Below are 15,000 nucleotides of genomic sequence, written 5' to 3'. Positions count from 1 at the left end.
AGATTTATTTCTTCGAGGTCTTCCAACACCCAACCAACCCCACCCCCACCCATACAGCCCCACAAAACCCCTCCAACCAACAACCTCACACAACCCCAACCACTCACACACACATACACACACACAAAACTCATCAAAATTTTGCATTTCGATCGAGCAAGAACCAATGAATGAATTTGCTTTTTAACTACAACCCGAATCGGGTTCTGGACCGCCTACGTCAATGTTCCCCATCTGTTAAATGACTCGGTTTAATATGGATTACCTAGAGGCAAAAAGAGAATAGAAACCATGTGACATTTTTATAATTGCTTCATCGCCCATTCTACAATGCAGTTTTATTTTTGTTTTTATTATTTTCCTGATTGTAACCTTGAATATAGATTGAACAAAATACTTTTGTTTTTATTATATTTTCCTGATTCTGACCCCTGAATAACTTCATGAGTAATTGAAACTAAGCATCAGTATTGGCTGTATAATAACACAACAGTGTGGGGACGAAAGTTCCAAATTCGTCTTTACGTCACTACATGGCAACTACAAACATATATAAATAAAAACTCTTCATTTTTTTTTACAAATAAATCATTGTCCACCGAAAAAATTAATTAAATTCCACTAAAATAAAAAAACAAATAAATAAATACTCTTTACTTTTTAAATAAACCATAATTGAAATGCAACCTCTAAAACCAAATAAGACAACCAGAGTCATTAGAAAAAAATAAGACTCACACAAAACCTAGAAAGCAACAGCCTCTTTCAATTTATAAAAAAAATGAGAGTTTACATGATACTTTTTAGGCTATTGGTTGTAAACAACACCATGATGGGGAAACGAACGTTCCAAAGTTCGCCCTTACGTCAGTCACTGCATGACCACCAAAAAAATTTAATAAAAATTCACTCTTCATTTTTTAAAAACAAACCATAAATAAAATTAAACGTCTAGCACCAAATTAAGACAACTAAACTCATAAGAAATGAAACAGAGACTCAACAAAACCTGGAAAGCAACAGCCTCTTTCAAATTAATAATTAAAAAAGATGACCGTCTAAATGACACTTATTAATGGTTGTACAATAACACCATGTTGGGGAAACGAAAGTTTCAAAGTTCGTCCTTACGTCACTTCATGGACACTAAAAAAATATATATATAAAAATTCGCTATCCATTTTTTTAAACAAACCATACGTGAAATTCAACGCCTAGCACCAAAGTAAGACAACTAGACTCAAACGAAAACAAAAGAGACTCATTTTAAACCTAGAAAGCATCAGCCTCTTTCCAAATAAATAAATTCAATTTCCACCTCAATAAAAAAAAAAAAATAAATACTCTTCATTTTCTCACAAAAAAAAAACTCTAGTGAAATTCAACGTCTCGCACCAAAAGACACCTAGGCTCATAATATAAGAAACAAGAAGACTCGAAAAAAAACTAGAAAAGCAACAGCCTCTTCCAATTTAATATATAAAAAAAAGGATGCGAGACTACGAGACACTTTGTGTGGCCTTAAACAACGAACCTTACGGCAAGACTATAGCATAGGTGGCCTGGTAGTGGTGGTCCTCTTGTGTTAAGGTGGCCAGTAGTGGTCCACTGGCATTGCGTTAGTGGCCTCCTCTCTCGCATTCTGTTAGTTTTGGGGCCAATATATGGCATTGTCCGTAAATTGGATCTGGTCTTTCTTAATTAAATAACCACCGAGTTATGAGACACATTTCTTCTTTAATTAACAGGGAAATGTCTTCGCGGGACGAGAGAGAGAGAGAGAGAGAGAGAGAGAGAGAGAGAGAGAGAGAGAGAGAGAGAGAGAGAGAGATACAACAGTCACCTTACAGAATTTGAAGAAAAGGAGCAGAATTTCTTCAGGACTGAAGTTACTATAACTGACTATTTTTATAAATACGTCAAAGTAAAAACACGATGGAAGCTGGAAGATTTACAGTACTTATTAGGATATATAAGTACTCAAATACAGAAAATATCAATTATGAAATGTATGCTTGTTGCTGTGTATATGTGAATTACATGTACGATAATTCCATTTTTCCAGGAAAGCTGGATTACCTCTGAGAGAGAGAGAGAGAGAGAGAGAGAGAGAGAGAGAGAGAGAGAGAGAGAGAGAGAGAGAGAGAGAGAGAGAGAGAGAGAAATACTATTTATGAAGAAGTATGTTAATTTGTGAGTATATGTGAAATACCTGTAGAACAATTCCACCCTTGAGAGAGAGAGAGAGAGAGAGAGAGAGAGAGAGAGAGAGAGAGAGAGAGAGAGAGAGAGAGAGAGAGAGAGGAAATACTATTTATGAAAAGTATGTTAATTTGTGAGTATATGTGGATTACCTATAGAACAATTCCACCCTTGAGAGAGAGAGAGAGAGAGAGAGAGAGAGAGAGAGAGAGAGAGAGAGAGAGAGAGAGAGAGAATTATGAAGAACCTTTAGAAAAAGTGTCTATGGAAATACCTGTAGAATAATTCCATACTAACAGGAGAGCTGGATTATCTTTTGGAGAGAGAGAGAGAGAGAGAGAGAGAGAGAGAGAGAGAGAGAGAGAGAGAGAGAGAGAGAGAGAGAGTAGCAGCAGCAGAGATTATGCAGAACCTTCACCAGGGCTCAGAACTTGTTAGGGACGCCCTAAACTTGAGAAATCCGGGAGCTTAAAACTTATTCACTTATGACGAGAAGTTGATGCAAAAAACGTGGTTCCCCAAACATGCCAAGTGGGCCACAACACCAGGTGATAAAATTTGGTTTACATGTCGTGGGGAGGATGAACCTCCTCGAAAAGGAAGGTCAGGTCAGGTCACCTATACAAAAGTATGGCGAGAAGACCAGGACAATGTGTGTATGAGTGTGTGTACGTATGTATGTATGTGTATAAATGTACATAAAATAAATAAATAAATAATATATATATATATATATATATATATATATATATATATATATATATATATATATATATAATATAAGGTATATATATAATATATATACAGATTTAAATACATATATATAAATGTATATATATATGCACACACACATACATAATGTATATATAATATATACATATATATGAAACAAAATTGCTTATGAACTGACACTAATAGTTAATATACCAGCCTAGCAGAGACGTCGGTCTGTCAAAATTCTGAGAGAGAGAGAGAGAGAGAGAGAGAGAGAGAGAGAGAGAGAGAGAGAGAGAGAGAGAGAGAGAGAGAGAGAGAGAGAGAAAATTTGCATATTTATGATTAAAATAAAGTAGCATGGGATATCGTAAAATTCAAAATTTTGTAGAGAGAGAGAGAGAGAGAGAGAGAGAGAGAGAGAGAGAGAGAGAGAGAGAGATCCCATTACATGGAAAACCAGATCTGCCGAGCCGCCAGCTAACTTTATAAAACGACGGAACGAGGAGGAAAATGACCTTTAGATTGCACTCCACCAAAACCGAGTCACAGGGTTCCCCCCTCCCCCCCAAAATCCGCCTGATCGCCCCAAAAACCGAAGTCGATAATAACTAATAATAAAAAAACTTTTAAAACATTCAGCAATCAAGGTTCGGGAGGGCTGGTTGAGATAGACAGAGTCAACAATTTAGGCTGAATACCAAGCGCTGGGACCTATGATGAGGAAAGGGAAATTGAGAGTAAGAGGCTTGAAAGGTGTAACAGGAGGAAGACCTCATAGTTGCAAAGAGGGTGGGCAGTAAGATGGCAGAAAGAATATGAACGGAGGAGGTACAGTAAAAGGAATAATAGGGGTGAAGCTAGGGGCCGAAGGGACGCTGATGAGAACCTAAGTGATGCCTACAGTACACCGCGTAAGGTGCACTGACGGCACTATCTCCCCTACTGACAGGGATGGTCTAAGGACACGGTTCACGAAGACACTAAAAGTAATCAATGATTTTCATAAATAGTATTTTAAATTGCTATCATATTCTGCCAATCATTTTTGGACTAAGATTATTATAATCAAGGATTTTACCAAGCTGGTTCTTCATTACTACAGAAAATACTATGGTTAAACTGTATAAATATGGGAAGGCAGAGTTTCCTTTGAAATGAAATACCTAAAACAAAAGTTAAATAAATAAAGAATTAAATAAATAATAAGAAAATGGAATGTAAAATTTAGTGACAAAAAAAAAAAACATGCATTGAACTCACCCTGCTTGAATGAATTTATCACATTTGACAATTTTTCTTGTACTTCCACAAACACCCACCCAACCCACCCACCCACCCAAAAAACCTACTAAACTACTTGAACTCTAAGTACAAAAGAACTTGGAGAACAAAGGAGACAAAAAATATCACACATTTAGAAAAATATCAGCGTGTTCTGAAATTGCATCTTGTCTATATCAAACTTCGGCCAAAAAAAAAAAACAGTTATAAGTATACATTTGTTCTCTTTATTTTTTTAACTAGAGGAAAGGTCAGTGCCCAAAATAACCGTAAGCAGTCAGGTTCGAATTTTTTTTCTACAAGTAACAAAAAATTCTAAAAAAAAAATCTAAAAAAACGATCACTGGCATTTAACAGCTGCTTTTTAGAAGAATACTTTCCTTTCCTTAAGAAGATCAACGTAGGAAATCTCTCTCTCTCTCTCTCTCTCTCTCTCTCTCTCTCTCTCTCATTTCCTGAGGTTTCGCCGCAAGGTTAGCAAATCTCTTAGCTTTCTCTTTCTCTCATTTCAGCGGCCGATTTTCTCTCTCTCTCTCTCTCTCTCTCTCTCTCTCTCTCTCTCTCTCTCTCTCTCTCTCCTTTCCCGATGCTGGCTACAAAATTAGCAAATCCTGAAGTTTTCATTTTCTCTCATTCAAATGGGCAACAGGATCCTAAAGATTCTCTCTCTCCCTGTCTGTCTGTCTCTCTCTCTCTCTTTCTCAACCTCCCATCCCATTAACCCATCTCCCCCTCTTCCCATTTCCCCCCCCCCAACCACTCCCCGCCTCTCCCAAACCGTAGTACATCTTCCGAGATTGGTCGTTTTCCTCCCTATATTCTGAGAGAGAGCGGCGGAGAAACGACGTCGTCTCGCTCAGATATATACCCACTCGCCCACCGTTCAAATGATTCACTAACAGCCGGCGTCAGATTTTTCCTTTTTCTCCCCAAACGCTGTTTAAGCTACAAGATATTACCCATTCACCCCACACCACCATTCTCACCCCTTCACCCCACAAACCCCTCACCCCTCATCCCCCATCCGCCAGTTTCTTGTCTTCCTAGAGCGACGTAAGCTACAAGATCACCCCTTCACCCCAAAACACCCTTCTCACCCCTTCACCCCACAAACCCCTCACCCCTCATCCCATCCGCCCGTTTCTTGTCTTCCTGGAGCGATGTAAGCTACAAGATCACCCCTTCACCCCACAACACCCTTCTCACCCCTTCAGCCCACAAACCCCTCACAACTATCCGCCCGTTCCTTGACTCACTGGAGCTATCTAAGCAACAAGATCACCCCCACAGAACCCGTCGAAACCCCCCCCTTTCAACCCACTCACATCCCAACCCCTCCATCACCCCTCACCCTCCCTCCGCCCGTTTCTTGTCTCCCAAACGCTACCTAAGCTACAAGATCACCCCTTCACCCCACAACACCCTATTAACTCCTCACCCCCTATCATCCCGTTTCTTGTCTCCCAAGAGCTATCTAAACTACAAGATCAGACACACAACCCCCTCCTCACCCCTTCACCCCACTCACCCCCACCCCGTCCCTCCGCCCGTTTCTTGTCACCCAAACGCTAAACTACAAAATCACCCCACAACATCCTCACCCCTTCACCTCACCCCTTCACCCCACAACCCCCTCTCTCCTCCTCTTTTCCCTCACCCCTCACAATCCCAACCCTCCGCCCGCAACTTTTTCCAATGCCTCCAAGATACATACAAACACAGTTCCCACTGGGTGAACGCATTCTCTCTCTCTCTCTCTCTCTCTCTCTCTCTCTCTCTCTCTCTCTCTCTCTCTCTCTCTCTCTCTCTCTCTGGGGCGAGCGTGATCATGTATTAAAAAGAGGAATGTAAAGAATGATGAAAGATATGGCACTGAGTTTTTCTATCTCTATATATATATATATATATATATAATATATATATGTATATATTATATATATATACACTTAAATATACACATTACAGAAGATGTGCAACAAAAAAGGCAATGGTCGAAACGTACCGAAAATCAAGGAGTTCGCAAAAAGAGGAAGATATAATTATCGCAAATTGATAATTTTCTTTCATAATTCGTTCACATAAGCCTCACACCGGTAAGTAAAATATACCCTGTAAAAATTTCAACCAATTCAGCTAATAGTTGAACGGTATATTACAAATTGTCTGGCGTCACAACTACTAAGGTCACTAACCATAAACAGCACCAGTGATATCAAAAGGTACAGTGAAGTCAAAAAGGTACCCACGACTATCTAAAACCAGCTGTGCAAATGAAAATAAATTTATAGTCTCCTGACGTCCTTATTTGCGTCGGGTAAGACGCACTGAGGAAGATAAGCTACCTATTAAACGTCAGGTCGAGTCACCAAGTGACAGTGAAATGTTGAACTAAGTTTATGCATCGGAATATGAACCGAGTTTAGTATACTGATACACAGGTTAATGAGGTTCCAGTAGTTTTGAACCTAGCACGTATTTTGCACATACCATGTACCGTACACTGTGAATACAACTGGAAAAAAATTGACGAAATTAATTATATATATATACAGTATATGTATATAAAACTATATGGATGTAGGTATGTATACACATCTATATACATTAATTTTTTTGTCAGGTTTTTAACTGTATTCAAAGTGTCTGATCAACGTTGTTTGCAAGATATCTGTTGGGTTGATTTATATATAATATATATATATATATATATATATATATATATATATATATATATATATATATATATATATCATACACACACATATATATATATATATATATATATATATATATATATATATAAATGACTTTTTTATCACACCGTGATTTATATACAATCATATACAAATGGCTTAATATCTGCATTTTAATTTTATCTACTTTCAGTAACCGTTTGTAACGCCCGAGATAAATTTAATGCTAACAGCATGCTGACATTTATACATGAAATAACAATACAGAAACCTACAATAAAAATTTAAAAAGAAACTGCATTCTAGTGATTCTGAAAAACGCGTTACGATATGACGACATAACTTTGGTGACAGAAAAAGGCTTAAAAACAAGTAAAAAATGCCCCTTAGTTTCTTCGGCGCAATCGATTTTCTGTACAGCGTATAATCAAGGCCACCGAAAATAGATCTATCTTTCAGTGGTCTCGGTATAATGCTGTATGAGCCGCGGCCCGTGAATCTTTAACCACGACCCGGTGGTGGATTGGTCTATATCGTTGCCAGACGCACGATTATGGTTAAATTTAACCTGAAATAAAATAAAAACTACTGAGGCTAGAGGGCTGCAATTTGGTATGTTTGATGATTGGAGAGTGGATGATGAACATACCGATTTGTAGCCCTCTAGCCTCAATAGTTTTTAAGATCTGCGGGCGGAGAGAAAAAGTGCGGACGGACAGACAAAGCCGGCACAAAAGTTTTCTTTTACAGCAAACACAAAACTACAAGATGGAGGTTGATGGTGTGTGTGTGTGTGTCTAGATAGGTGGGCGAGTTAAGGGGTATGGAAGAGAGAGAGAGAGAGAGAGAGAGAGAGAGAGAGAGAGAGAGAGAGAGAGAGAGAGAGAGAGAGAGAGGAAGTAATCAAAGCGACGGAAAATATTATCCGTTCTTTTCAACCTGATTCATTCCCGTTCCTCGCTTGCCTATGTCTAGTCAAGAGAGAGAGAGAGAGAGAGAGAGAGAGAGAGAGAGAGAGAGAGAGAGAGAGAGAGAGAGAGAGAGAGAGCACTTCAGCGCATATACCACGGCGGTATAAGACCAAGTCGAGTTCTTATTACATTCAGGGAAAAAAATAACACACGAATGAAATCATAAATATTACGGGGGGAAAAGAAGGAACGGGCGAGAGGAAGAGGGAGAGGGGGCGGATACCCCCAGTTCTCCCTGCCCCCTGCCTAACCCCCACCACTATCCATCCCCCTCCCCAAGCTTTCCTATCCACGGGGAAAATCCAGCTTAAGCGGCGGAAATTACAATACGGATCTGAATCGGCCATGTGGGGAAAGGGGGAGGGGGAGGGGAGGGGAGGGGAGGGGGAGGGGAGGGGGGAAACATTCACGGAACGGCTCCCCTCACTCGACGGAACGAACCAGCCTTCATCCCCCCTCCCTCCCCCCACAAACACTTACTAATACCACTACCTTCCAGAGCAGAGGGAGATGGTACCCCTTTTTCTTACACATACAAAAATACATACACACATACACATGCAAGCACACACATATATACACACAAATGCATGCATCCATGCATGGACGCGCTCGCGCGCCAGGGAGATTAGGAAGAGACCGCATTCTCGATTTTACCAGCCATGATTTGGTGAAGATTATATCTGGGAGATGGAAGAGGAAATATGATGCTACATTAGATTAGGTAAAAAAAATAAGAGAGAGAGAGAGAGAGAGAGAGAGAGAGAGAGAGAGAGAGAGAGAGAGAGAGATTCTGGTAATAGATTAGAGGGAGAGATACATTTTACATTTTGGTACATGTGGGGAGATGGCAGAATGAACGTTTACAAGAGAGAGAGAGAGAGAGAGAGAGAGAGAGAGAGAGAGAGAGAGAGAGAGAGAGAGAGAGAGAGAGAGCCGTGAGTCAAAAGAAAACTATTTCAAAAGAAATAGCTGACCTGGTAGAGTAAGGGGAAAAAGAGGGGAGATGCTACCTAAAGTAAAACTCATCTATCGCGGATCAATAAGAAGCCCCCTCAAAAAGTAAAATGAAATTCAAAAAAGTAAAAAAATACTTGTGAGTAATTTGTTCGGAGTAAAAAAAAAAAAATTAGATGAAGGGACGCCCTGTGATAGATAGAGATTCAGTGACGCAACGCACAACACACAGTATTATTTGTTTTTTTATAAACACTGAAAAAGGTTACTTAAAAACATACAACAACAAAAGAATTTGGTGTACAGAAACATAACACTAGAACATAATGAGAAGAGGCATTAATTTTATATATATATATATATATATATATATATATATATATATATATATATATATATATATATATACCTGTAAATTTTGTGTGTGCATTTCTGTGTATGTCAGAAAAAAACATACAAAAGTAAATATTGCCTGTGTATGTCTGTCTGTCCAAAAAAAAACAAATATTACAATAAATGTTGCCTGCTATATATCAGAAAAAAAAACACACATCTCCTTATCACAGTCTGCGTACATTTGGATGCTAGAAAAAACATAAACTAGTAAATATTGCATGTGTATGTCTGTATATATATTAGAAAAAAAAAAAATTTCCTTATCCCGTCAGTTCACTAAACAACAGATCGTATAAAGGACAAGAAAAAAACCACCGATCTACACTGTTCTTGTCATAGAATCCTATGCAAATATGGTAAGCCTATGACGAGATCGTGAAGATCGGAAGTCTATGTAGAGATCGATGAGGTCGTGAAGACCGTAAGTCTATGTAGAGATCGTTAAGATCGTAAACCTATGCTGAGACCTTTAAGATCGTAAGCTTATGCAGAGATCGTAAGATCGTAAGCCTTTGCAGAGATCGTTAAGATCGTAAGCCTTTGCAGAGATCGTGAAGGTCGTAAGCCTTTGCAGAGATCGTTGAGATCGTAAGCCTTTGCAGAGATCGTTGAGATCGTAAGCCTTTGCAGAGATCGTTAAGATCGTAAGCCTTTGCAGAGATCGTTAAGATCGTAAGCCTATGCAGAGATCGTAAGATCGTAAGCCTTTGCAGAGATCGTTGAGATCGTAAGCCTTTGCAGAGATCGTTAAGATCGTAAGCCTATGCAGAGATCGTTAAGATCTTCAGCCTATGCAGAGATCGTTAAGAACTTAAGTGTATGCAAAGATCGTAAGCCTATGCAGAGATCGTAAGTCCATGCAAACATCGTATATACGCAGAGATCGTTAAGATCGTAAGCCTATTCAGAGATTGTAAGTCAACCATAGCTCCAGCCTCTCCTATGTAACAGTCTGGGGCCACAAACAGCCGATAACGGCCAACAGACAATGAATACCTACCTCGATCTGTGAACACACAGACACGCATCAGAAACAGACTGCAAGATCAACAAGAACCAATTTCAGGCCTAGGGACTAAAGGTTAGGTATCCCCACATAGAACTGAGAGGGGAGCCGGAGGGGGGGGGGGGGAGTAGAGAGACTTGACATGCCGAAAGGTATTATTATGCCTAAAGGCGTGTTACTCATAGTACTAGAGAGCTGTTACTAAAATGACGATGGATTAGGAACACGAAACAAACGCAGGTAAAGATTTTTTTTTTTTTTTTGTGAGGTTGGACAAAAAGAAATGGCACGGCTCAGCTTCCTTTGCACAATGACTTATAAAATGGCATCCGAAATATACATATTCAATGCTTTATTATTTAACGAAAGAGCCCACACTCTTGATGGAACAGGTAAGTGAAAATTAAAGTATGTAATATTATTTCATAGAAAGGGGTGTGACCCAGATAACAAGTACTAGTTTTGAAAGGTAAACAGAATCATTTGCGACTATATAAATATTCTTACTACGACCCAGATAACAAGTATTAGCTTTGAAAGGTAGACAGAATAATTTGAAACTATAAATATTCTTACTACGACCCAGAAAACAAGCACTGGTTTTGAAAGGTAGACAGAATAATTTGAAGCTATATAAATATTCTTACTATGACTCTGATAACAAGTACTGGCTTTGAAAGGACAGAATATTTTGAAACTATACAAACATTCATACTACGACCCAGATAACAAGAATTGGCTTTGAAAGGCAGACAGAATAATTTGAAACTGTATGAATATTCTTACTATATGACTCAGATAACAAGTACTAGTTTTGAAGAGAGGAACGGTCACATCATGAAACAAAGATAAATTCATTGTTTGCAGAATGATGAAAAGAACAATTATATCAAGAGCTAAACATAATTTTAATGTATTATAATTCGTTTCAGAAACATAAATAAAACATCTGCATCGTTCGTAACTTGAACATGAATCTATAAATATGCTCCCGATGCTACGCAAGACAGGGTTCACAGAGAGAGAGAGAGAGAGAGAGAGAGAGAGAGAGAGAGAGAGAGAGAGAGAGAGAGATAATCAGTAAGCACACAAGAATTCTTTACAGAAGCGGGAGGGAGGTTTCCAGTCTTTTCCAACTCCGCGTCTCTCTCTCTCTCTCTCTCTCTCTCTCTCTCTCTCTCTCTCTCTCTTCTTCCCCAGAGAATGCTAAATCTTCAGTCTTTTAAATTCATCATTAGTTATTCTTTATCACGCCACTTTCCTCTTCCATCAATTTCCATATTCTCTCTCTCTCTCTCTCTCTCTCTCTCTCTCTCTCTCTCTCTCTCTCTCTCTCTCTCTCTCTCTCTCCACTTGGTTCATTTTCTCTCATCATCTATCCTACTCCTTATATCCACAAATTTTCATCTCTCTCTCTCTCTCTCTTTCTCTCTCTCTCTCTCTCTCTCTCTCTCTCTCTCTCTCTCTCAACTTTTCTGATGGTCGATTAACCTAATTTGAAACTGCCATTCGGCACCTGAATACGAGAGAGAGAGAGAGAGAGAGAGAGAGAGAGAGAGAGAGAGAGAGAGAGAGAGAGAGAGAGAGAGAGAGAGAGCATGAACGTTGGCATGCCTCCATCATTTAATCACTCTTTATCACCACCTCCTCTTTCCCTCGTAGGAGGGCTTAGGGCCAATATAACGAGTTATGTCTCATCGTTCGGAGAGGCGATGTATTTAAAGAGTCCTGATTTTCGGGGATATTATACCAAGTAGGCAGTTACTGTGATGTCAAAAACCAATCAAAACTTGTAGTTACTGTATGTCAAAAGCCAGTCAAACTTGTAGTTACTGTATGTCAAAAACCAGTCAAAACTTGTAGTTACTGTGATGTCAAAACCAGTCAAAAAACTGTTGTCAAAACCAGTCAAAAGTTACTGTATGTCAAAAACCAGTCAAAACTTGTAGTTACTGTATGTCAAAAACCAGTCAAAACTTGTAGTTACTGTATGTCAAAAGCCAGTCAAAACTTGTAGTTACTGTATGTCAAAAACCAGTCAAAACTTGTAGTTACTGTGATGTCAAAAACCAGTCAAAACTTGTAGTTACTGTGATGTAAAAAAAACCAGCCGAAACTTTTAATTATTATGAAGTTAAAACTTAGCCAAAATTTGCAATCATTATTACATCAAAATATATCGGAGAAAATAGGTAATCACTGGGACGTCAAAAAATGGCCAAAACTTGTAATAAAAATGACGCAAAAAACTAGTCAAAACTTGTGATCATTGTGACGTCAAAAACGAGACGAAATCTGTAATTATTTTGACCTCAAAAACAGCCATAGCTTGTAATTATAATGCGTCAAAAAACTAGCCAAAACTTGTAATTATAATACGTCAAAAACTACCCAAAACTGGTAGCTATTACGTTAAAAACTAGACAAAACTTGTAATTATAATAAGTCAAAACTAGCCAAAACTTGTAATTATAATACATCAAAAACTAGCCAAACCTTGTAACTATTAAGACGTCAAAAACTAGCCAAAACTTGTAATTAATGTGACATCACAAACAAGCCAAAACTTGCAATTATACTGATGTCAAAAACTAGTAAAAACTTGCAATTATCATACCATCACCAATGTAATTTTTAAAAAAAGCCTTATAGCCTTTTACTCAGAAAAAATTATATGAAACAGACAACAATTCTCAAGTCAAAAACTGGCCAAAACTTTGGTATGTTTCAACGACGAGAAGAAACAGTAAAAGCTGGCGATCTCAATACATATTATAATAAAAGAAATATATATAATATATGTAATGTATGTGTATATTTATTTACATATATATATATATATATATATATATATATATATATATATATATATATATATATATATATATATATATATATACAAAACATTCCAGTCCATTTGCATAACAACCGAGTATCCCCGAAACAGGAAACAACACAACGCCAAACAATTCCTTTTCCCGTTTATTTCACTTTCTTCCAATTTTCCATCGGCGCGCTGCACCTGACATCTTCCTCCGATACCGCTCAATACACTCTTTTAAAACTCTCTTAAAAACTGCTACTGGGAACGGGAAGGAACGATTCTCCTTTTAAAGCCCTTTAAATGCTCTTTCCAAAATTGCTTTTGACACTCAGGTGGCCATATGCCAGCACGGACTCTTGACATGAAATCATGGAATTTTGGCTGAAATGTTTAGGACCGGGGTGGTAACTTCACCCGTTCAGTACTGAATGAACTGAAAACAGGAAGTTGGAGTGGTTGGATAGCAAAATAGAGATATCCAGAATATCAATGAAACTGAAGTATATGTGTCTTAGGTAATTTACGAAGTAATTGTTAGAGAAGTTGAACAGCAAGACTGAAGAAAAGGAAGCGACACGGAGGTGAAGTAAAATGCTAAATATTGGTTGCAGCAAATGGTCTTCGGGACGCTGCAAATACTATTTAGCAATGCCAACAGTGCACCACGTGATGTCCGCTGATGGAGGTAACCCCTCTTTACCCCAGGGTGACACGGGCTCTTGCCGGTAAAGAGATTGCTAATGATTTTATTTTAATCGCACCAATTTTAAGACCCACAGAAATAATAATCAAATATGCCAAATAATTAGGATAAGAGGTCATTCAACACGGGCTCTTGCAACTAAAGCATGCTAGGAAGATAAAATCAGCACGGGCTCTTGCTACTAAAGCATGACAGAAGATAAAATCAGCAGGGGCTCTTGCGACTAAAGCATGCGAAGAAGATAAAATCAGCACGGGCTCTTGCTACTAAAGCACGCAAACAAGAAACGCACCTTGAATCAAAGAGGGACAAAAAATGAAAATAATGAAGATCCTAATAATTAGTTGGGAATCCAAACGAAATTAAGTCCCGTCTCCTTAGAGAACATTTATTACTCGTTTCAAAGCACAACGAATCGCTCTGCCTTCGAGGAAAAACAAATTACTTTGCCACTGAGCGAGTAAGCGACTTCGCGACCGGCCAAAACAAATGACTTACATCCCCCGAACGAAATAAATTCGTCGCGAGGCCTTACAAAGCAATAAGGTCCAATTAGACCCGTTAATTACATCTGCATTTGGAACAATTAAAAACTGAGATATCTGCCGATTACATCGTCGACGTAGCTTCTCCTCTTGTTACATGGGGGGTATTTCCAACTGATCAATCTGTTGAAATAAAAGGTGAAAGAGGGTGGGGATTGGGAGGGGGAGGGGGAAGGGGATGGGGGGAGTCATAAGACCAGCGGGAAGTTCAAAAACATCATTATCATAAATTCCACGCGAGGCAGTTATAAAAATCCAAACCTGCAGTTTAGCGGTGAACCAAAATAACTTCTTCCACGGTCCCCGAGAATGGTTTGCGCGCGCGCACGAGGATGCGAGCGTGTGCGCGCATGTGCAGAACCATGCAAAAGGTAGGAAAGGGGAGGAGAGGGAGGAAAATGAAAGAGGTGGTGAGGGAGGAAATGAAACGAGAAATGAATGACTGGAATAACATACTGATCATTACAGTGTGTGAGAGCAGATGGTTGACTCTTGGAAAACAGTTATGTGGTGATGACGATCTTTCTAAACAGTTCTGAAAATAACACACGCCAGCGTGTGTTATGTATATATATACATATATATATATATATATATATATATGTATATATATATACATACACATATATATATTTTATGTATATATACATACATACATACACACACACACGCACACACACACACACACACACACACACACACACA

The 15,000-nt window shown here is 38.6% G+C and overlaps 2 protein-coding genes across 23 annotated transcripts in view; one reads left to right on the top strand and one right to left on the bottom strand.

The window, feature by feature from the left end:
• Nucleotides 1-15,000, bottom strand: part of mub (poly(rC)-binding protein mub) — an 835,667-nt gene that overhangs the window by 619,595 nt on the left and 201,072 nt on the right. The window lies entirely within an intron of this gene.
• The window catches only part of LOC136850476 (octapeptide-repeat protein T2-like), a gene marked incomplete at its 5' end in the record, with an annotated part of 109,277 nt that overhangs the window by 19,650 nt on the left and 74,627 nt on the right, over nt 1-15,000 (top strand). The window contains 2 exons of the mRNA XM_067124049.1: nt 2,107-2,181; nt 7,728-7,792. Coding sequence (XP_066980150.1) covers nt 2,107-2,181; nt 7,728-7,792 — 140 coding nt within the window. The remainder of the gene's footprint in view (nt 1-2,106; nt 2,182-7,727; nt 7,793-15,000) is intronic.

This window comes from Macrobrachium rosenbergii, chromosome 22, assembly GCF_040412425.1.
Source record: "Macrobrachium rosenbergii isolate ZJJX-2024 chromosome 22, ASM4041242v1, whole genome shotgun sequence".
NCBI classification, from domain to species: domain Eukaryota; kingdom Metazoa; phylum Arthropoda; class Malacostraca; order Decapoda; family Palaemonidae; genus Macrobrachium; species Macrobrachium rosenbergii.
Note: the sequence above shows the minus strand (reverse complement) of the source record. Positions and strands in the feature narration are given on the sequence as shown.